General features: G+C 41.5%; 1 protein-coding gene across 11 annotated transcripts in view; it reads right to left on the bottom strand.

Moving 5' to 3' along the window:
- Window positions 1-73: 73 nt before the first annotated feature.
- The window catches only part of RASAL2 (RAS protein activator like 2), a 263,171-nt gene continuing 239,054 nt past the window's right edge, over window positions 74-24,190 (bottom strand). For 5 of the 11 annotated variants that reach the window (XM_019729474.3, XM_019729247.3, XM_019729852.3 and 2 more), the window contains 7 exons: window positions 22,426-22,625; window positions 21,004-21,865; window positions 14,272-14,406; window positions 12,345-12,547; window positions 11,051-11,138; window positions 8,059-8,089; window positions 74-5,684 (listed from right to left, as the gene is read on the bottom strand). In XM_019729474.3, coding sequence (XP_019585033.1) covers window positions 5,542-5,684; window positions 8,059-8,089; window positions 11,051-11,138; window positions 12,345-12,547; window positions 14,272-14,406; window positions 21,004-21,865; window positions 22,426-22,625 — 1,662 coding nt within the window. In that variant the 3' untranslated portion in view covers window positions 74-5,541. The remainder of the gene's footprint in view (window positions 5,685-8,058; window positions 8,090-11,050; window positions 11,139-12,344; window positions 12,548-14,271; window positions 14,407-21,003; window positions 21,866-22,425; window positions 22,626-24,190) is intronic. The other 6 variants (XM_074322349.2, XM_019729386.3, XM_019729562.3 and 3 more) reach the window with 3 other exon arrangements.

Below are 24,190 nucleotides of genomic sequence, written 5' to 3'. Positions count from 1 at the left end.
ATCCTAATCACCCAGATACACGCTAAAAGTAAGAGAGTACTGTGTCAAATACAGTAGCAACTTTAGTCTGAAATGTTTAAAGTTAAAGTTTATTTGTATTCTTTGTAGGATTATCGATAAAAGACCTCAAACATTATCTATATCTGTACATGTACAAGAACCATCAAAAATTATTCACAGAACAAAAATAAATCTTCTTTAGAACAAACCCAGGTAATGAAATGCAGATATGGATCTCACATATGGAACAATCTAAGTGCTACCAGCACAAAAATATGGCTTTAAAAATAAAATAAAATCTTGGGTTTTGTTTTTCTAAGGTGTATTTTTCTCTTTCTTGAAATCAAAAATAAATTATTTAGAGCTACCCTTGTAACATAGTCATGTGTATTAACACCCGTTTATTAAGGCCCTGGAGATGAAACACAAAAGCGAATTTAGAAGGTCAAGTGCTCACAGGTGTGATTCAGGTGAGTGTTCTGCTGTCTGCTTGAGTTAACGGTAATGTAACTAGGAAATACCTAAGCACCAGTCAAAAGTTGACCTTTACTGTTTAGTTCAACTTTCGTACAGGTTAGTGGTCATTGAATCAATTAGTATTTAACTTTTTGGTGAACTGGGAATTGAAATTTTCCCTTGGGAGTTTAGCGATGACATAAATATGATATTTATACATAGATATTTGTAACCCCGCACAGATGATGGAGACCCCTAAAACACAGCTTTTGTGGAAATCTCTCTACAACAACAGATAAGTCTGTAAGTCCCAAACTAAACGATTTCCTAGGGGAAAACGAGGGCATTTGAATAAAAAAATAAGAACTGAGTAGGAAAGGAAAATGCATGCTGAAATTTGGGCAGAAACCACCATTTTGCTTTCCTTGGGCAGCCGACCGCATTTGTCGAGTCCTGCTGAGCTGGTTACTCCGTCACCTGAGGATTAACTGATCAGGAACCAAAACTACGTCTTTCTGGATCCCACTGTCAGATCCGTGAGATTCGCCTTTCTTTCTATGACTCCCCAAGGTAGCAATGATATCTAGAGTTCTTGAGCTAACATCAAACCAAATCAATTTCAAGTTACTTTAACTTATATATATTTACATATAACACATATGGTACATTTTAAAGAAAAGAGAACCACTGTCATAAAATCTTAACAAATGAGAGCTAAAAATCTGAAAACCCAAGAAAGTTGGGGAATCACTGCTCTAGAAGATGGACTGACATTCAGAAAAGGGCAGCCCTAGGAGTTGTGCGTTTCGTGTGAGGGTGCACGTGTTACGGAGAGAACTGCCTGTCCATATACCTGTGTACTCTTAAGAGCAGGCCCAGGCTATAAATCCCCATGTCCTTGAACTTTTGGACTGCTGAGAAGTCTGCTGTGCAGTGTCCCCCTTTGGCTCCTGTTACCTTCCTCAGGTTCTTTCACTCCTCATAAGATATTTATTCTATCTCATGCAAATTTCATCACTTTTGTCTTTCCTAAACTCAAGAGCTTTGTAACTAGGTGGTGACAAGAGAATGTTTCTAGAACTAATAATCACTCAAACACGAAAAGAGATTATATTTAAAAATTCAACACGCCAATATATCTTGCTTTTAAAAAACGAGTCAAATATGAATAGGTCTTTTCAATGGAAGTATTGATAAAAACAAAGTATCCCAAATTCTTGGCCCCTAGCTCGGGGTGGGAAGACAACTATGTACTGCTGGGGCAAGCAGGAGATTTCACCACTAGACTTGAAAAAGAGAAGGGGAAGGAAGAAGAAAGCCCTTTTAATTTTCCAGTCGGTAGGAGAAGTTGGCCTCCAAAGATGTGGCTGAAAAATGGTGTAAAGCTGTGGCATGGGCTCAGGAGCTGCTGAGTGAGGCCCAGTGACAAGTCTAGTCAAGCCTGGGGTTCGGGGTCACATGGGACTTAGGTAATCTTGAAGAGGGTTCCTCCCCCAAGTTCAGTCCCACAACCAAGCTTCTCAGGAACTCCACACTGGAGATAACTAGAACTAAACGTACATGGAAGACAAAAGAAACACTACTGCAAACTCACTTGATGGCAATTGTCTTGCTCTGGGACTTCCAGAAAAGAACTGCTCCCAATCCTCTGAGGGCAGCGTGAGAGTCAGGGGTCAACAGAACTACAGACCCGTGAACAAAGGCCACAGTGAAAAGCTTTACTTCTAAAGTCAAGCTAATTCTCAAGGGCATACAGCAGCATAGACAGAAAAATCCTACTTTTTCTTGCACTGTCCAATGCCATTTGCAGGGAAAGGCAGCAGTGGACCAGAGAAAGCTAATTCTGATCACCCTGATGCCAAGTGAAAAAGCAAAAAGCTCTCGCAGCACGATCACCTCATCTCATCACATGTTCCTTGTCCACAGACTGCCCTGGATGAGAGAGCCTGGAACACAGCACGTGCTCAGGTGTGTGTTACAGCCACCTGGTTGTAACCTCCCCTGTGTCAGGGCTTGTACTGCACAGAGTCAGGGAATATGAGGACCCAATGGAAACGTAACTCTTTTTGCTGTTTCAGCCCAGACAGCTCAGTGTACCAGTGACATAAAAGGGACTAGGAAGCCCTTTTCCTAAATCCTACCAACACCGTCCTTGTTGATGGCAAGTCCAGTTGTCAGGTAGACAAGCACTTAGCAAGAGCTTGCTCTGAATTCCCAAGTCCACTCAACCCAGGGCTGTGCTGAGCCCCACAGTGTGGTGATGTGTTGGGTGGAGGAAGTATAAGACACGGCCACGTATATTCACCCGCTTCTCCAACCACGTCCCTCCTCCCAGCAGAACAGAGGTTTGTACCTAGTTGGACTGAAGAAAAGCCAATTAAGCAATACCTCCATAAAAATGATCGCCTGTTGCTGCCTTCTTCCATACTTAAAACAAACCAACCAACCTCAGAAAAATACTTAGATAGAAATAGGCTCAAAGGATAATCTAAAATTTAACATCTCGCAACAACTCTGAACTTCTAGCTTATTTCTAACTTCATTATTATTATTATTTTTTACTCTCTTCATTCAAGGTTACTTGATAACAGAGGGCTGCATAATCTATGTAAACATTTGGGGCATTTAATCTTCCAAGGTAGGCAGCTCTAAGGAGCCCACATGCCAACAGGATGTATTGCATCCGTCAAAAACACATTGGATGTTTCGTGTCTCCCCCACAGGCAGGTAAGCTTATCAGCCCTCTGTAATCCATAGCCAACACCTGAGAGCTTCCAAACGTCAGTGCAAGACTTCAGCCACATTACATACTCAAGGCCGCTGAAACTGACAATTCTTTTACCAGGTTGTCTGTGGCACAATTGAAGGCTTTACAAAGAATGAATTAGACCTGGCTGGAGCTGAGATTGGCCACAAACAGGAACAGAGCTATGTTTACATTTCCCCTTGTCAACAACGGGCAGTACTTCAGAATTGGTAATGGGTTTTTTTCCCCTTTAAAATAAGTGATTTTGACCAAAGTGTGCCGTCAGCTTGGAGGCAGAGATAAGAATTTGTAAAATAACTACTAAGGGTCAAGAAAACACACAAGGGCCCAAACATGTGGCCAAGAAGTCTGCAGATCAGATCAGCATTATTGGCAGCCCCTATTTCACGTTTGAGTGGCAGACACGGGGAGTGTTATGAAGGCAAATGTTTTAAAAGGTCGTGGGTGGGGGGGCCATGGTGACGTTGCTAAGACGCAAGGTCCCACCTGAGAGAAGGCAGAATGCATGCTGGGGTTCGGTGAAAAGGGATGGTTGGTGTCACTGTCTGGGCTTCACTCAAAAGAGGACACACAGACACATGTTCTCTTGTTCCCTTCCAAATATCGTTATGTAGAAACACTCACCCCTCTCCTTTTTCAAAATTTCCTTAAAGTTTTCAATTTAAAATAAACATCATTAACGTACTTGAGAAATTATTTTTTTTTCAATATAAATAACTGCCTAGCTCTCACTTCAAGAGATCCGAAACCCTTTTAACGTTATATCTGACAGCACAGAAGGCATGAACGTTTCCTATTTGTGCAGTTGTATGTACACGTGTGTGAATAGGTATTATATATATTTGTATATATAATGTCTAACATGTAACATTCCATACTTCTGATAACCAAGTTTGCATTCAAGATGACAGTTCACATCTTTGGAAAAAAGAAAATAAACTAGCTCCATGACTTTTTCTGTCCTACAATCAAGCCAAGGATGACAAATCTACTAAGAGCATGGGAACAACAACTGGAATGTGCTATCTCCATACTTTTCGTTTTCTTTTTTTCACAAGAGTATTCGTCACTTTTAAAAGAGTGATGCTTCGGATTTGGGTTTCCTTTCCAAATTTTACTTAGAAGATTAGAGAAAGAAGCTATTTAAAAGTTAAAGATTGAGATAAAAGTACCCTGCCCAGAGATATGCTAGTTCAATGAATAAAATCCTGATCCCAAATAAAAACTGTAACTTACAAATAGAAATTTTTTAAAAATAGGAAATATTCAGAGATTTCTGCTATGGTATGTATGGTTAGCCCTTTTCTGTACAGAAGAAAGGGTGTTTGTTTTGGAAGGTTTATGAATAGCATATTTGAATGATATCTCCAGGGGAGAGTAAACCCTGTTGATGATGCTATTTCCATCACGGGGGAGGAAAGGGCAGTGGGTTTGTGAAGCGGAAGATGGTATGTAGAGACTCAAATATTTATAGTTTTGTAAACTCTAAAGAGGAAAAAGAACACCCTTTATTACAACTGGGGTAAATAAAAAGCCCCTGTTCAAAATGGAAAATTCCCATCTGCGGTAGACAGAAGGAAATAAACACAGCCAGGAGTTCAATAGTAGTCACTCCGGAAGTCCAGCTGTGATGCAAGAGCTCTTATCTGTGTCCTCTGAAATGGGGTACCCCAAATCGGATGAGCTGTCCATCCAGAACCAGTCTTGGTTGGTCAATGGGATAAAATATCTTGTTTGGGTCTTAGTATTTGTATGTGGTCCTAAAGGGAAAGGGGGCTGGAGTGGGGTGTTTTAACTGGCAGGTGAATCCCTGAAAAAATCCATTCTGACAATGTCTATTGCACGCCATGCGCGTCTACCAGACAGACAAACACTTGGTCTCCATCTACTGAACCCCTGGGCTCACTTCTCACTCACACACAGTTCCTACCTTCCTCCTCTAACAACTGCAGTGCTTTCAACAAGAGGAAAACAATAATAAAAATAGCAATAATTAAAAAGGTAATCTACATTATTAACTTCCTTTTGGTATATTACAGTGGTGTTTTCTGTACATGGCCCAGAACTAAGTTCCCTATGTACATAGAGATATGGGGGGAAGCCTCGACCTCGGACGTCTTAGCCTCATGCCCTGAAAGACAAGATTCCTTCCTTCATTCGAGAGTTGCCCGTCACACTGCTGTTCTCAAGCAGCGACATCCTGTAAACCTGGCCAGGTTGGATGAAGGGCTGGGGACAGGAGAGCGGGGACATTTCCTTCGGTCTCCTCCCACAGTCTGTCTAGTCACAAAGCCCGTCAGCAGCTGCTGTTTTTGAATTCACCATTCTCCGTGATGGACAGCTTGGTGGGGTTGGTGGGAGAGACGCCATTGCGGGCCTGGGTGCTGTAACGTTCCTTCACCTGCGTCAGCGCGCCCATCAGTCTGGTGTTGGCCAAATCCAGGGACACGATCCGTTTTTCCTACAACACACCAATCACGGCTTTATTCGGGCCACATGCAGGAAGTCACACCATGGTACTCTCTTTACTGAATGACTATCCCGATGCTTTCTATCAAACAGCGGTACGCACGATGCTTCCCAGACAAATGGAACGTCTCTGCCTCTTTCTGCGCACTCGTCAGGCCCAGCTTCCCCTGAGCCCAGTGAGTCTGGGTTTATTTTCTCTCTCTTTTTGCCTTTCAGCATAGCGGGATTTGTGATTAATAACCCCTTGGGATACTAGGACATCACGTAAAAATGACACCACGTGTTACTTCAGGTTACGCAACACAGGTGTCAAGGGGCCTGACGGTATTAAGTGCTTTTGGTCAAAATTAAAACATGGAAATTAGGTGGCAAAGAAAGAAGCACAAGAGGTTTCATTTCACAGAGGAGAAGTGTAAGTGATCTGTGGGTTCTTAGGCCCCAAACAGGGCACAGCAGTCACATTTGCAGTTCAAAATTAAAAACAATACATAGTGGCAGTTTCTAGTCACCAACAAAGTGAGGATGCGACAGCAAGGGGGGAAAGCAGCCAAAAGCTCAGGCCAAGGAGTCACTTGAATATGGGGAGGGAGATGTGGCCGAAGGGGGATGCCGTAAACATTACACATGAAAACACACAGAGAACACCAGCTCCTCGACTCATTCCAGCTCAGAGTTACTCCAGGAAAGCTACCAATAAGGAGATTGCTTTCATTTTGTTTCGAGTCTCTGGAAAAAAAAATGCTTTGGAACCAGTATTTTGGAACCAAAGGTTGTTGAACACACACACAAAAAAACAAAACAAAAGTGGGAAAGGGCCAAAAAAAGGCAATCCCAAGGAAGTAGGCTCATCTAAATTTAAAAAAAAAAAAAAAAAAAAAATCCCATCAAAAAATTATCAGTCTCACGAAGATTAGGAGAGAAACCCTAATCCTAGTTTGAGCAACTAGGTAAATCATTCCAGAACCTTTCCAACATGAAGTCTTCACTTTTCAGTAGATAAGTTAACGCAGAGAAGGACCGCTTTACCTACGCCCATGAAATTAAAAAGAAAATAACACATGAGGAACAACCGCCAAAGCCAAAAGGAGCTTCCCTACCCTGGGAGTTTTTGCATCCACCTGGGGAAAAGTATGGTAAGGTGAGTCATGCGATGGTTCGGAGAGGACCTATGAGGGCAGAGTTGGACGCTGTTCCTTGCTGTTAGAGGGCTGCTATCTGGGGCTGTGTGCAGCCTACTCTGCTGGGAAACGAGCTGCCAGGAGGAGGCAGGGGGAAGACCACTGCCCTGGGGGAGAATTTAGGTAAAAGCATACACAACAGCAGTATCAACTGACACGTCCCTTTAATCTCCAACTTGGGTTGGGGCGGGGGGATGTATATGGCAGCAGGGCTGGTGGTCCTAGTTTCAAAGTATGAAAAAAACAAAAAAAAAAACTAGCTCAAGCTTGTTACTATCATTTAAAAAAATGTTTTTTCCTTTCCCTAATGGAGAACTCAGCTGGTAAGATACCCCAAATCAGCATTATTAATTAGCCACTAATCTAGTGCAGGACGCTTTTGGCTTTGGGAAGGTAAGTACCTCAGTGTAAGGATAGGCAAAACTCAAAGACAGACAGATTCACAAGGCTTTAAAAAATAATAATAATTGAAAAAATTACAGCCAGTGGAGTTTGCTGGGATTATAAGTATAGATTTTTCATCCAAGCCAGTAGGTAAGGATTGGTCAGCGGTTACCAGAAAACAAGGGGTGGGAGCCAAATCTGATGTTTCCCCCTATGGTTAGGAAAGATCTCTAAACAGAAAAACTGGTAATTTCTTGAAATAATGAAAAAAGAAAAGGTATTTCCGTATCAGGATAAATTATAAGGCCCCAATACTAAGGAATGCAGGCTTCTCCAGGTTTATACAAAAAAAAAAAAAAAAAGGCATTCATGAAAAATTATTTGATTCTTAAAGGGTCAAAAAGAAGGCTAAGAGTGATTGTAATTATTTACTGACTACCAGAGTAACAGCTGAAGACAAGCACCCCTCACCCCCTGCCACCCTCCACCCAACAGTTGAAAGTTTCCAAGTGGAGAAACTCCCTTTTGTAATTCCCCTCACTGCCAATCTCTCAAAATAAAACAAAAAGGAAAAGGAAAAAAAAAATCAAATAGGGACTTTTGAAATTCAAGTTCAGTCGGCAAAAGATGCTCTGTCTGACATTTCGATTCTGCCTGGATTGAAAGGCAAAGCCATCGAGTCCCTCCCTGCCTGACAGGAAGGAGGTCAAGTGTGGGGAGTGAAGGAGCTGGAATGGGTAGGAGGCCAGTGCGCCGGGCCAGGGCTGGGAGCTGCTCGGCTAGAGAACGACAGGGTTTACTTGCCTGTTTGAATAATCTCATCTCCATTTATGACCTGTAATTTAACACAGCGGAGACATCACTTGCAACAGTAACTAGGCAGCTGCTTGCTTCTCAGAGGAGGAAGCCCTTCTCTGTTCTCCATCTGAGTCACAGGGAGAGATCCTGGGGTGGGGGGCGGGGGGGTGAAAGGTGGCACAGTCCCTGGTCTGATGTTTAAGAAACGGTCCCTTAGTACCATCACCAGGACCCCCATGGCTGTGCTACAAGGTCCGGGACCCTCTCCGATTCAGTTAGAAAGCGGCTGACTCGGGCTGGGCCTTGCAGCACGAACTGACTCGAGGGGACAGGGAGGCTGCATTCAGGGACAAGTCTCTCCTGTGGGGACACGAGGCTGCCGAGAGAGATGAAAACCAGTTCACTGGGCATCTGGCCTTTAGTGTTTTAGGAAATGCTGGGCTCAACTCTAGTATAAAGAAAGCTGTATTCATTTCAGAAATACGTATTTTTTTTACTAGTAGTGGCACCAAGGCAGATGTCAGGGACATAAAAGTATGAGATACCTTGCTGGGAAGCTTTCACCCCCAAACATCTCATTCTATTAAATGTTTCCAGTTGGGCTGCTCTGCTCCATCAAACACTTAAGATGTAAGATTTATCCTTACAAAGGAAAGGATCTCATATAAAAAGTCATTCATTACAAAGGGTGTCAAAGGATGTTCATGGTCTTTTACTATAATAAGAATTTAATGTGTCAGTAAGACAACAGCTGGAATTGGAAACTGTTTTTTTTTTTTTTTTTTTATATTGGCTTCAGTGTTTATGATTTGTGCTGTGCATGCGTGGTGCAGTGGTTTTCAAAACGTGGTCTAGTGGATTTTCCACTATTCCCTAAGGATCCACAGTGGGCCACTGGTAGAAAATTTATCATATAGTAATGCCTATTTTGGAATCGGTGGTTGATTACATTTAGCCAACCTCAGTGTGATTTGATCTATTATTTGAGAGTGGTATTTGTTGAGTGGTCAGTAGGAGCAGCTGGAAATTCATGTATCGAAGGTGCCTCTGGTTTCATCAAAATAGTCCACAGAACCAAACCATTTGAAAACCACTGCTCTGAGGTATGGATGCAAAATATCACCTAGTTAAGCCAGGTGACAAGTCTGACACTGACTGATGCCTTGAGGGTACGTTTTTCCTGAGCAGTGACAGGCTCCTAATTAGATCCTTAGAGAAGATCCTTCCATTCCAGAGAGTTTGAGCCCTGATAAATCCCATCCCCTCTCCTGCTTTCACCTTCTTGCCTATGATTCCTGCTTCACACCCAGTCATCTTGCCCTAGATGTCAAAATAGGGAGTGGGGTGGGGTAGAAATCTTCAGACGCTAAGGATGAGGCTGTCTTGACAGACAACTGAGAAAAGGAAAACAGTGTGTATAGAGCCATGACGCCAAGCCAAGCTCCCTCTGCTTAAGACTGACACCGTTTTAGACCAGCTGAAACGGGCTACTTTATTATTTTATCATATGGTGTGTTTTATCTCAGAACCAAAATCTCTCCTGGTGTGGTTAATAGAACTCCCCCTGCTGTGTATTGCCATATTGAAAATCCCAGAGTGAAAACTTACTAATATTAGGTTTCCTGACTAACTTGCCCTCTTTATTCAAGTTGTTTCTCTTAAGCCTCTGGGATAACTTTTTAAAGTATGGATGGTGAGATAGCCTTGTCTCTGGTACTCTGTCCTCCCCCACCCTGGGGACAGCTAGAAAGGCTTTTAAAAAAGGACCGAGTAAGATCATTACAACAGAAATTTCTTCTGATTCTTAGCATGTCTAAATATCCAGAAACTATGGAGTTCAAGAGTCCAAAATATGCTGGGGAGCTATGTTACTGAGAGAGCCTCACACCTCATACCTGACACCAAGTCTAGTGTGTTTGGCCCAGGAAGCATTCTCCCCATGGCTGTGCTTTCAGCATCGTTCCTACTTCCTTTGAAATGTAAACTCCATCCCAGGAAACGAGATTGGAGGCAGTAAGTGCATGTTTTCAGAACAATGGGGGCTCTAACACAGGCTGAGTACTGGCTGGTGTACAGAGAGGGAGTAGAACATAAAGTGCTTGCTCCCATTTTTATTTCAGAGCTTGAGGACATGACATGGTACTTGAGAGTGAGAGATGCAAACCTGGCTGGGTTCTCCTCAGAGAGGTACACATCTAGTGGCTAGACCAGCCACTGTCAAAACCATACCTGCCTTTTGTTATTTGTTTCACTTTAAGAAATACAACCATATTGTTTTGCACTGAGAAAATGAAAAGGAATCAGAAACATTGTCTGCCTACTGGATTTGGCTCTGATCACTGATGTGTCCCTGTGAGGTGCTCTTGGCAGCCATCACACCATTAGTGTCACAGGTATGAGCTACAGTGAGGAGAGGCCCATGCTCTGCTCTCATCAACCAAAGGAGGCCGTTTAAGCACAGCCAACAAAGAAGGGCAGCCAAGCGAATTACAAGCATTAGTGCCGAACCCTAAACCAAAAGAACACTAAGGAAGGGTACCGTCTCCAACCTCGTCTTCTCCCTGCAGTGCCACTACTATTTGGGGCTAGATGGCACGGTGGACGTGACTGACAAGACCGTGATCACAGCCAAGCAATGGTCAGTGCAGGTCACAAGCAGACTCATGCAGTGTGTTTTTCACAGCTGTCCCCTTCGAGAATGCCATACTTTCCATAAGGAAAGAAGGAAACCCCATCATGCACTAACTAGGCTGAGATGTGTCAGGCAACTGCACTAAGCACGCTAAGACTTTGGTGCGTCAACAGGCTTGTCATCAGTAAAAGAAAGGAAAAGTCACAGGTCACATAGAAACTCTGTAAATCTTCAAAAGGTAATGCTGAGAACTGTCCAGTGAGCCATTTTCCAGTACATGCCTTGGCATTTGCAAAGGGGTGGGAAGTCAGAGAATAACAGTTATTATAAACGAGTACCTTCTAACTAGATTCTGAGGCTGCTTACCTGTGCATCAATTATTTTCTGCTTTGCATCAATAACTGCTTGCATCTCAGCATGATCCTTTTTCAATTCCTCTTCCACAGCCATTAGCCTAGATTGTGGCAGAAAGGACATGTCAACATCTTCCACGAGAGGGCTAGTTAATGTAGAGGACAAGAAACCCAAAACTCATCATAGTTCAATAGTTCCACTCCTTCTCAGTAAGAGCCCGGCAACCGTGTTTTCTTCTCTCTTACCTTGGAAGACACCCAAGGTCGAGCCCTCTGTGACTGGACCCTGCACATTTGCTCATCCCCTCAGGGACAGTATTCCCTAGTCATTTCCTCCCTCTCCTCTACCAGACCAACTTGTTTCATCTTAACATATCAAACCAGTCAACGAAAAACAACGACCACCTTCTCTTAATCTCAGGTTACTCTGTGACAGCTGTCCTGCCTCTTCCCTTACATAGCCAAGTCTCCTCCCAGAGCGCTCTACACTTAGTAGGTCTAGTTTCTTTCGCAGCCACCATTGACATGTTACCCCACTGGTGTTTAAACTCTGCCAAACTGCTCTCAGGAAGACTCCATACGGCTAATACAACAGACCTGTCTGTCTTCAATTTACTTGACCGTCTACAGCTTCTGATAAGATTGAAGCACGTTGGTACAAGCATGACTCTGGAGCTTCAATGCGTGGCTTCAAGCCCTGCTTGCCCCACTAAGCGACTCTGGACAAGTGACTTAATCAATCTGTTTCCTGTTTGTTTGGAAAATGAGAATAATGCCTACTTCAGACATTGGCATTAAACAAACTATTAACAAATTAAATTGTTACTTGTAAAGTATTTAGACAAGTGCTTGGGCCATAGTAAGTGCTATGTAAGAGTTTGGTAAAAGTGACCCCTTCTTTAGTCTCCCGACATCTCTGGCACTCTCTCGGTTCTCTGGCCCTCACGATATTCAACGAAACGCCCTTCCATGTCTTAGGGCTCGTGAAAAACTAAGTTAGTCTTGGACATGGAATAGTTAGGTTTTCTAAAACCCAATTCTCCTCAAAGACCTCTCGGGTGAGTCACTGGGTTTTCCTTTTTTCTAACTGTTAGAGTGAAAGGAAGACGACCTCTGTCTTCAAAGGAGGAGCACTAAGGTCTCAGATTTAGACAATTTTAAGAGAGACAGTCAGTCACCACACTTGCCCTACGTACCGCAGAGGGTGTGCCGAGTTGAAAATGGCTGTGCTGCTGTGGCTTCAGGGCTCCTTGGGTGTCCTCCCCAGTCGGTCCCCCTAACCAGCCCGCCCACCAGGGGGCCCTGACCTGCTGATGATGCTCTTCATCTGGCTGTCCTTCTCCTCCTGCTGCCGGCGCAGCCTCTCCTCACTGTCCTCCAGCCGCGCCTTGTACTCCAGCAGCAGCTTTTGCATCTGCTGCTCCTGCACCAGCAGCCGGCGTTCATACTCCTCCAGCCGCCGGCTGGACACGCGCAGGCGCTCCTTCAGCTTGCTGATTTCTTGCTCATACTGGAGCAGAGAAGGACGGGCAGAAAGACAGGGAGAGAAAGACGAGTCACACCGGTTTCAGAAGTGAGTGATTTCGTTTTTATGAAGGAAACGCTGGATGCTGTGTGAGCTGCCTCCATGTGCTGCTCACGTTCTTTAAAATTGCCAACAGGCATAAATGGCAAAGGAGCTTTGCCCTCTTCCTAAAATTTCATTTTTAATGTTAACTTGGCATTCCAAATCTATATATTTATGTGTCTCTCTCCGCATTAAACTACCAGCTGCTGCAAGCCATATCCAATCTGTGAGGGTATAAAATGGGAGCAGGAAAAAAAAAGATCAAGCACCGGGAAGCCTGAAAAATCACTTCAACGAGCCAAAAGCCAGTTGCCTACAAGAAGAAAGATTCTGCATCATCGCCTGTAGGGTGGGATCCCAACATAACTTGGCTCATCAGACTGCCATTCCTTCACTCTACTAGAATCAGCCCTTTAGAGAATAAGCAACATTTCTATAATGTTAAGCTACTAGATCAATAAATAGAATTTCATGGCGGAGTAGACTATCGCTGCTTTCTCCCTAACCATAAAAGCATAAAATATTCAGGTCACAAGCACCAAGCAAAAGGCTGACGTGTCCTCCAGGACTGGTGAACACTGCTCCATGGCCCGCTGTCATGATGGGGTTCATCTGCCCAATTTGGTCCTGCTTGTTGGAACGCAGACATCTGTTTTATCACTAAAGCTTTATAGAAATTTACAGAAGCTAAAGCTTTATATATAATCAATTCTCACTGAAGCTTTATAATTCAATTGGTTACATGGCCCTTTCTTGTACTGAAGTAGCTGTGGTTGGAGTTTGAGTATACTGGAATGTCAAATTTCTAGGTGAGGTGAGAGGCATAAGCTTTCTTGTTGATGGCCTACTTAAATTCATTACTAATTAGTGATAAATCTGCACGGTGCTTTGTAAAATGCACTCTATTGTCACATATCCCATTTACTTGACAATCAGACAATTAGCTTCTGCTTATCCACCGTCATGGTTCTAAACCATGCTTGTTAATCCAGAAGGTCCAAGGTGACAGTTTTTCAGACAGTTCAAAGGGTAGACTGCGTCAACAAGCCGTTTAGGATCATGCTGGCAAGTAAGCAGAAGCTAGTTGTCTGGTTGTTCCGTTAAATAAGATAATGCCACACGTGATTTCAAGCTTCTTGCTTGAGAACTGTTTTCCATGTCAACTTTTCTTTAAAAAACAAAAACAAAATAAAATGGAACCAATAGATAATGTATTTTTAAAAATCATCTATAGAACTAGAAGTTCTTTATCCAGAAAAATGCAAAAAGAAAAAAAAAATCATTACCAAGATATAGAAAGGAAGTCTAGTCCATCCAAGGGAAATTTTGGCCTTGGTTGAACACTAACAAGTAGTTTATAGAAACACTAAATATTCCCCTTAAATGACTAGACATGAATAGCAGAGGATTCTCTAAATCAAGGCAACCTACATTAAAAAAAAAAAAAAAAAATTAGAGCTAATTCCTCCCACCCAGCTTGATGGACATTTTTTGCGTATTTTCACATCGGGACACCACTGAATTATTAGATACAGATATGTACATGATGGTTAACACGAGAGGTGGGGCTGAAGTTGGGGGGCGTGGATCACGTCCTTGGCTAGACAACCCTCTTGGTAGCCTGCTGCTGTGGGGCAGTAAGTCAATACAGACAGACGTGGCTCTACCTTCTCGGCGTGCTTGGCTTCGTCTGGATTTTGCTCAGTTTCTTCCACATCCTCTTCGTACTGCCCATTGTTCAGAACCCAGGCTGCTGTCCTCTCTACTGGGGACATTGTGGCAGAGTCCACAGGTGATTGAACCTGAGCCAGAAATACTCATGAGTATCGCCCCAAACAGTTCATCCACTAGATACGTTTCATAGAGAGAATTATTCTTTGAGAACACAATGGTGATCCCTGTGTTCTAACAAATGCTCTCAGTTCTAAGTAAAAGTTTATTAATGCCAGGGCTGGGGGCGAGGAAAGAGAATACATATACATTTGTAGAAGAATAAACTATTCTGAATAGAAATTCCTAAGCAACACACCCAGGAACCTGCCTTTTTCTCCCTCCAAAGAAACACAAGGCCTTAAAATTGTTAATTAGTCCCATGGTCCAAATTACCTAATGAATTTACAGTGATGAGAGAATGAGAGAAAGAAAGCACAACTTGACGGCTGATTGCTCAGGTGATGAAACATCTGTTTAGCCCAGAGATGATCAGGGAACCAAGGAAACAATTAATGCTAAACAAACTCAGAAGGTGCCCATTTATACATCAGGATGTCGAATTCCTAATTTTCATACTAACCATTTCGTGGAAGAGAAAGAACAAGTGATTTTAGTCATTTTTCACAGAGGAATGATTTCTTGATAGGTTAAGCCCACTAAAAAAGTCCATATACTAGACCAGAAAGTTTCTTGATGAATACAGGCTCAAAACAGTGGCTATCAAATTAGTCTATGGGATATTTCTATCCAGTTAGGATGGCTAAATTGTCCTTTTACAATATAGATAGAGAGAGTGGGAAGAATTCTGGCCTTGAGTAGCAACTCTGCCACTTAAATTGTCACTTAACCTCTTAAACACTCTTTTCCTAATCTGCTTAATAGGGGTACCACCAGCATCACCCACCATCACCACCGAGACTGACCATCTCAGGGAGTTGTTAAGGATTGAATAAGATAGTATATGCAAAAGGTCTTTGTAGTTTACTAGAAAGATTTGATGTTGTTACTGTATTTGTTTTTAGAAAACTGGCACTGGATATTACAATTTATATTAGGCTACTGATCTTTAGTGCTTTATCCACAATGCTGGACACATACAACAAATTCTGTTTCTCTGGCCTGCCTGAGAGAGTGAGATGGAGAACAAAGCATTGAATATGAGTTAGCTTTTTGATAATTAAAATGGATTTCTATTTTGAGGACCAATAGTCCATAATCTCATTGAAGGGAATTTTCTCTCCCCTGCAGAGCTGTGTACCTTAAGAATCTTTATATCAATCTGGAATAGAACCCAGTTAAACTCTAAAGAGATATTTTAAAAGAAGGGGTATTTTGATGACTTTGAGATTTAGAAAGACTACACTAAAAAAACTGGCCACAGAGACTAAAAGGTTATCAAAGATGGATTGGGAGAGACTTGAAAACACACCATGCAAAAGTAATATGAAGGTATTTCTTAAAAGGTATGAAGGAGATCCTGGTTTGGTTGACTTACAAACAGAATACAGATACATATCAATAAAAAATGGCTTCATGCCTGAGGCACACACAAGCAATCGTGAATGAACTTCTAGAATTTGTTTCTTCAAAGCTGTTTTCTCCACTTTGTCAAGAAATACGTAAACATGTTCTAAACTTCAGTACCCTCAGTTCTGAAAAATTGACCTTTATCTCCACTAGGGTATGAGGTGTGTTTCTTACATTTCATTCATTTGTGTATTATGTTTGTCACAGTATCACTAGTAGCTTATTATCTCTTTAAAACAACCTTTTTTCAGTTAGCTAAGTCCTTATGCCAAGCAATAATATCAGTAAAATAATGAGTTTGATGTTATATATATTATATACTTATAAATATATTTTTATATTAGTAATTCTATTTCTTTCTAAAATGTGTTAATATTATTACATGATTAATTAAATAAACACCTTGTATACTTAAATAATTTTGAGTATCACACTTTGGGAACACTGGCCTATAGGATATAGTATCATCTATAAAAGGAAGATAATAATTATCCACATGAGAAGTTATTATGAGAAACAAATGATATAGCATGTAAAAGCACTTTGTGAACTACAAGGTCTCTCTCTCTCTCTCTCTCTCTCTCCCCCCCCCCCCCCCACCACGCTGGATTTAAAAGCAGAACAAAATAAATTGCTTTAGTGTTGGTAGAAAAAATAGTTTAACAAGGGATTTAGGTTTTTATTTGATATATGTACACCTGAAAGGCAGAAGAATGTGGTTCTGAATCTTAAAAAATTAATAGAAAGTCAATATTTAAAGGAGACAAATGCCTTTTTAATTTTATAATCTTATCACTTTAGCACACAGGGCACAGAAAAGCTGCTTTTCTGTAAAACCAGGATTTTCTATTCAATAGCACTTGGAGATAAAGTAGCTATTAAAACACACAGCAACTTCACTGTGTGGAATTTATTACTTCAAGGCAGCTAATTCAATAGCTTTCTGCTTTATATAGTTAACAAGAGGTTGCTTGAATGAACTTTCTTTCCCGGGATTTGTTATGGTGACTATTTATTGAGTGTCTCTAAATACAATGCAAACTAACAATACTCCTATGAACACACTAAGGAGATCTTAGCCCCTCAAAACATATTAAAAACTACAACTCCTTAGGGTAATCTTGGATAACTGTTAAATGAGAAGCAATAAAAACAAGAGTTGTTTCATTTCACTGGTGACGGTGGTAGCTACCATATCTTCCAAAGGACTAACACTGTCCAATGAATTATGAGAGGCTGTTCAATGGGCACTGGGCATTTGGGTGTCTTCCTACTTTATTGGGTGAATCTGATTTTCAATCACTTCCTAAAATATCCTAGCACTTTGCATGGCATATGGTAGGTGGTCAATAACTGCCGAAAAAGTAAATCAGATCCTATTAATTATTCTTTGTAGTTATGATGAAACCTTATATAATTATAAAGAGATGGAAAAGTAATGTTGAACAAATCAAAATCATTGTGCTAGACTGGAAGAAAATAAAGGTGATTTTTGTTTCAAAATTAATTTTTGTTGTAGTATGTCCTTCATACGAAATAACTATATAGTGGTGTGTTGGGGTTTTTTTTGTGGTTTTTTTTTAACTTTTTTCTATTGGTCTTATGTGTGCTGGTCTTATTTCTCAATTAGGTTGTCAATCCTTGAGGCATGGCACCATATCACACAGTTGTAAGTTTTTTTTGAATGGTAGTGACTACATAATTGTACAATAGCTGCTCAATAAAATATTCATTTATTAATACTCTAGATTCTCTTTGGCATTCATTACTAAAGTATAATTTATTGCTAAGAGAAATACACTGTCTTTCCTCTAATCCTTCTCTTAGTAATAAATTATACTTTATTACTATGTAGCGTAATAAAGTGCATCAAACATCTTCCCTCAAAATTGTTCTATCTCCTTTATAAACTGGCTAGATAGCAGAATTTATTCCCTCTAGTTGATAGTCAAAGAAATTGAGAAAAGAGGTTGGTAAGTGGTTCAGATTCCATTTTCCTTAGCTATAGCCTTAGGAAGAGCATTTATATCCACTGACTTTCAACAGTGGATCATTAAAGAAAATGAAGGATGAAAAAGAAAACGAGTAGGAATTCCTATTAGGAATATCTCTCCCTTTTGGGAAAAAGCTGTAGAAGTTTTCTCTGGGAAAAATCATAACGCTTTAGGGCAAAGGGGCCTGAGACAGCAGTTCCACTGCCCTGACAATTAGTCATAGCCTGGCTATGCTGATGACAGTTGAGAACAGGCCAGCTCCCTGTTCCGTGCTAGTATTTACTAGATATAAACAAGACTGGTTGGTTTCAGCTTCTTCACAGTCTGAAACAGTCAGGTTCCCATCAATGTATAACACTTCTATGACAGCAAAGAAAGGGTTGACTAGATTAATAAGTAAACTCTGAGAGTCCTTGAAGAGGATGGTTAGGAGAGGGTTCAACAAACCCGAATGTGACAGCTACAACATCCTTCCAATAGGCAGATTGAATACCAATTTTAAAAGCTTCTTCAAATTTGAATTGCTACGGTTAGGTGATGTGTTATATCTGAACAACTCATTTATTGTACATAAAATCTATTATACATACAGAGTACATGATACACAAAAAATTAAATGAAGAGGAAAATGAGAAAAAATAAATCTAAATAGAGGCTGAAAAGGGTCAAAAAATTAAGTTTCCTTAAAAAAAATTCCTTCTCTGTACACTGCTTCCCTAGGATTTTATTTCCTTCCTACTCAGTAGATGAAGACTGAAACTAGTTACACTGCCAACAATGGCCACGCCTCTGATTCAAATGGCATTTGCATGGGACAAAGCCACTGATAATTACAGACGCCTACGGACAATCCCCACAAAGAAATCTCATTTTTGAGAGAGAAGAATTCCCCAACACAATTTACATTTAAAATATGTAAAGGAATTTGCCTAAAAAATGTGCCGATTCTATAGAACTTCAGAGGCTTCATGGGAGAAAAGCAAGCAAGAAACAGAAAGATAAGGAATTAAAAAAAAAAAAAAAAAAAGTTTGAAAGAACAAACATCTATGTAGAAAAAGCCAATCTAGAAAAACCAGAAACTTGATGTATGGTTTGACTGGTATGGTTTGGCCGCAGTACCAGCAAAGGGATAAACAAAATGGATATTTAAAGCTATGCTAGGGCATCTCACTGTGCCCTACTTCACGTCAATATAATATAGATGTTGCTCAACTCATTACTGTCTGTGGCATAAAAAAATTTTAAATTGGTTGTTTGGAGACCATATGCATTTCCTACCTCCCAACTAACCAGTCTTCTGTTCACCCATAGAAACATGTACTGGGTGCTTATGTGATAGGTGTTCTATTTTCCTATAGCACTAATATTATAAATGACAATTGGTTCCACATGATTGCACAAAAGGCTATTTAATTTATGATATTTATAACAATGAGTCTGTGTCGTGGGCCCTAGGAATTGAGGACTGCAGGCTACAGGAGGGCTGGGGAAGCATTTCTCTCTTCTGTCCAGGGCGGGGCCTCCCGCAGTTTTTGAAAAGTAGGTAGAGGGCGCTTTCCCCTGTCCTGTCCCTCTCTGCTGATCTGGTCTTTTCTCTCTTCATCTCATCCTTGGGCCCTCGTGCTGCACTAAGCCCCCCAAGTAGATGTTTGCCTCCACATAGCATTCCATCTCTAAAATTACATATATTTCTTTGTCCCTCTGAATACAACTGTAATTCTCTGAAAGGAGTTGCTAGAAGCTAGCAGAAAAGCAAGGTGTGGGAACTATAATTCATGATAGGGTGTGAATGCCTAGCAGTCTCCTCGCACACAAATTAAATTTTATACATATAGATATCGATATAGATAGATACACAAGCACTAATTTTTTTCCTTTTCATTAAATGAAAATGCCTATTAAGTCAAAAGAATTGGTGAAATTTGGGGAAACACAACAAAATAAAAATGAAAAATTTAAGACTAAAGAAAAACTTTACTTCTCAGGAAAGAAAACCAACTAGAAAGTTTTGCCCAGGAAGTCGGCTACCAGCATCAGCTTAAATTAGGCATCCTTTTCATCCCTGCCTCTTCTGTATCCAAAGATTCTCTAAATGTTCTATTTTTTATTTTTCAAACAATGATTATCAAAGTAGGGGAAGGGCTGTCATCACAGCAGAGTGGAGGCAGAAGCACCCAAATCAGTAAATGCCTACCTATGAAAGCAAATAGACACATTGGGGTTTTACTGCAGTCTCCTCAGACAAGGTATTTTGCTCACAAAAGGATTTGTCATAGAACTTTGTAAATCACAAACCTCCCTAGTACTTATGCTTAGGTTTCAAAAAAATTCAACAAATACAAAGCTTCTTAGGAGAAAAAAAAAATTTTCAGATGAACGTAAGATACACACACACAGGTACACACATAAATTCCTAAGCTTATTAGTTTCAAAGAATAAAATACGATTGGTCCTTCAAAATGTAATATGTAAGGAAGAAATGATTAAAGTCTTGGGAAATCTTTTTGTCAAGAGAAAAAGTTTGGAAAAATATTAAGATTGGTGGGATACTAGCTGGACTTGTCCATGTAAAGAGAAACACAAGGGATTTGTAAATGTTTAGAACACTTGCCAACCACCTGTGTTTCTATGTTTTTACCTCTCTCCTTTACCTTGCCTCTACAGGTGTTCAGTTGTTTATTTTTGTGGCCATTTCCAGGAAAAGGCACACGGGACTTGATATTTCCAGAGGGAGTTGGGGGATGGAGTAGAGAGCAGTTACATTAAACTCTTGGCTCAGAATGTAAAACTTTGTTCTGGAAGCTTAAGTAAAAAAATTATGGACAATTAATGTCCTGATTCCCCAAATATTTTCTAGTTGATTTGGACTATAGGTTTCGTAGTTTAAGTGTCTAATTGTTCACTCCACATGCTACTTCTGTTCTCAGTGCAAACTGAGGCAGAAGCTTTGTGGGAAGAGAAGGAAAGGCCCAGTGTGGTTTTTAGTCTCCTCGTCCGCTGCCTCACTTAGCCAGGTGTCTCCCACACCTTTCATATCCTCTTTCCATCTAAAGGTGGCAGAAAATATTTTTCAGTGGAAACCTTGTTAGCAATTGGATTTCCCATCGATTTCTGCACAAAGACTGGAGAGAGTAGAAGCCAGGCCCTCCAATGCTCACCCCTACCTGCTGCGTCTGCTGTCTCTGGATCGCTCTCACTTTGGGGACAGGACTCTCCCTGGAGGAAGAGGACTGCTGGCGGGACCGGCTCCCGTTCTGCACAGGCTCGGCTACCAGGGCCGCAGAGGCCACCGACATGCTCCCCGTGCTCCGCAGGGAAGCGCTGTGAGGCAGGGATGGCGCGGCTTTGGCTCGGGCACCCAGCCCGGCCTGGTCCATCTTTCGGATCTGGGCCTGCCCAGTGCTATTTTGCCGCGGCAGAGCAAGAGGTATGTGTCTGTCCGGCACAGTGTGCCGCCTGGAGAAGTCCTCGCTCTGAGTGCTACGTCGGGTGAAATCTTCCATGCTGCTGTTGCTGGGGCCACTGAGTTTGAAGTCTTCACTGTTACTTTGGCTTCTGGAACTGGCAGTGCTTAGGTTCTCCAAGCTGGAATCCACAGAGGCCTTTGGCATTGCTGGGATGGGGTTACTGAGGTGATAGACGGGGTTCTGGAACGACAAGGGCTGGAGGCTGCCTGGCTGGTTCAAGGCTGGATGCAGGGGCCGTCTCACTTGGGGAGCACTCTGCGGGGTGCTCTGGGCTTCCCGCAGCTGTTTGATGCTGGCCACCTGGGTTATGGAAAGCTGGCTCCCGGTCAAGCGCAGAGGCACATCAAGCATGACTGAGGCATGTTCCACTTGAGCAGCGTGAGTGTCCTGGAGGTCCATGAGGGAGACGCTGCGACCATTAGGAAGGCTGCCTTCCTTTTCATCCTTCTCAGAATAGGTCATACTCTGGGAGGAGGTTTGCTGAACCAGCAGTAACGTTTTCCCTCTGAAATAGCTGTCTGTGTTGTCCTGGCTTGGAGACTTTAGCTTATGCAAATCACTGTGGGAAAGGAAGGAACCCTTAATTACTCTTGAGGCAAATGTAACATAGTTAAGGTCCCATCATTTCCTAGTTAGGCTTTAAACCCTCCCAAAGCATTCCAATTCATACTCAATCGGTTCCTTCTAAACCTTCAAGATGAGAAGCTCTGAGGGTACAACTGAAGGGTCCCTGCCCAAAGCACCAATCTTCCAACACAGAAGCCACGTCTAAGAATCAACACAGCCCATCTGACATAACCAGATAGATACACACACCATGGTTTCACCTGAGGTTCTCTAGATTTTTAAGTGCTACATTATATGACATTATCAATTTCCTAGAGCCCTTAGTCTTCCACGAAGTAGGACATATCTTCTCCAATATCAGTCTAGAAAATAAGTGTCCTAGATCTTGTGTATTATTATGACAAATAACTGGATTTATCTCAGGTCAGATGATTCTTTCCAATTGGTCATGACTTTAAAGATTGTAAATTCAACAAATAAGTTAAAGAGCTGTTCGCCAAATCTCTAAATATTATCCCTCTGAGGTAGTACTTCACATTCTCTCTTCCATACCTGTCAGTGGGGTCTTCAAATATTTTCTGCAGCCCAGAGGAGAGGCTTCCACTGACATTGGGACTGGAGTTGTGCTCAGTGAAGCGTCTCAGTTGCTGCTGTATTGGCGTAGGATTAGTCAGAGACTTGGTAATGTCAGCAAGAACACGAGGGAGAGGTCCCAGTTTTGCCACGGTCGCCTGTAGGAAGGAATTTTCACCCTAATTGGATAATAAGCATTGCGACATCCACCACAGGTTGTTTTGGGGACCACGATGCCCATTGATGAAGGGGTGCAGGTTGGAGGGGAGGGGAGGTGTTTGCATGTGGGGAGCGGCAGGTTCATAATGCAATGTTACGGAGCAGCAGAACCATGGCGTCGAGATGAATGGAGGAGGCAAAACAAGGTGCGGCAGACATTGAGGAAAGAAAGGAAATAGAAATTAGGATTATGCAAATAAAAATTAAAAGACATGCTCAAAACAACCAAAACATTGCCATTCCAACTAAAATAGGCATGCAAAGCAAACAAAATCTTTGGAAGACTAATAGATCGAGGTGGGGAGGGGAGGGGAAGAACCAGACACCTTCTAACCAAAAAGGACTTCAAGACCAGAAGGCTAGTTTGAGGACACTTCCAAAGAAAAAGGGTCATGTGAGGGTAGAATGCATGCCAACATACAAGAAGGTGTTGCATGCAGGGGTCCAAAGCACTCCACTCCAGGGCACACAGTTGATATTGCCATTCACTATCGCATTTAATCTTGGGAACCCTGACCTATTGCCAAGTGGGCTTGCATTCGCATGACAATTTTTTTTTAAGCAGCAAAATAAACTGTCTCTATGAAATATATCTGGACAGAGTCCTGGTTCCCGGGACCAAACAGAGATTAAACAAGGGAAAAGTGTGTTTACACAGCAAAGCCTGTTAAAAAGACCTTGACCCTGAATAAACCAGGCTGATAACTGTTATCTGCATCTCACTGTCGCAGTTATTCAACAAAGAATAACTTGTTAGTGCTTGCTTTATCCATCTGTTCTTTTTCCTTTGGGGAATTCTTATTCTCATGGGGTCTTATGGGACCCTCAACTGTTAGGCAGTTTTACGTGACTGTCTCTGGATCTTCTTCATTTGCTCAACAACCAATAGATTCTTCAACTCTGCTTGAACGGCTAGAACGTATGCTCAAATGCCACTCGAAGAATGCCTTTCGTGCTCAACTTTCTTGAGCCGTGATTCATCCACATTCAAGGAATTTACCCTCACCATAGCTGCAACTTAATCTCTAGCTGGCATTTCTAAAAGTGAAGAAGGGGTCCTCAAGAAGAAGGAACAGTCTATTTTACAAATGTGCTAAGCACTAGTGGACACCCTACCATTTACGTTTCCTCAGGAAAGTGGTCTTTATTAATAGGTTTTACTCCCTCCAATTTTATTGGTGCAACATTTTCAAGGATAATAGGAAAATGAAGGAAAACAAACAAATTCTTATCACAGGGAAATAACTTTGTCTTTTGAAGTTATTCTAACATACCACCACACATATTTATAAATACCTGTAGCAAACAAAAACATCAAAAAATAATTATTGTGATAAATCTAGCTAAAGTCTGCTAAGACTATTTTCCATTGTAAAATCTATGCCTCTCTATAAAATCCCAGAAGGAATAAAATGATTGGTATGATATATATTTAGTTATTAATATGGTATACAAGAAATTTCTTAGCTTGCAATCAAAATAAATGATTAAAAATGATAATTGTTTTCTGTATTCTTAATTCATA

Source organism: Rhinolophus sinicus, chromosome 11 (assembly GCF_057876585.1).
Source record: "Rhinolophus sinicus isolate RSI-liver-muscle chromosome 11, RSI-T2T, whole genome shotgun sequence".
In the NCBI taxonomy this organism is placed as follows: domain Eukaryota; kingdom Metazoa; phylum Chordata; class Mammalia; order Chiroptera; family Rhinolophidae; genus Rhinolophus; species Rhinolophus sinicus.
Note: the sequence above shows the minus strand (reverse complement) of the source record. Positions and strands in the feature narration are given on the sequence as shown.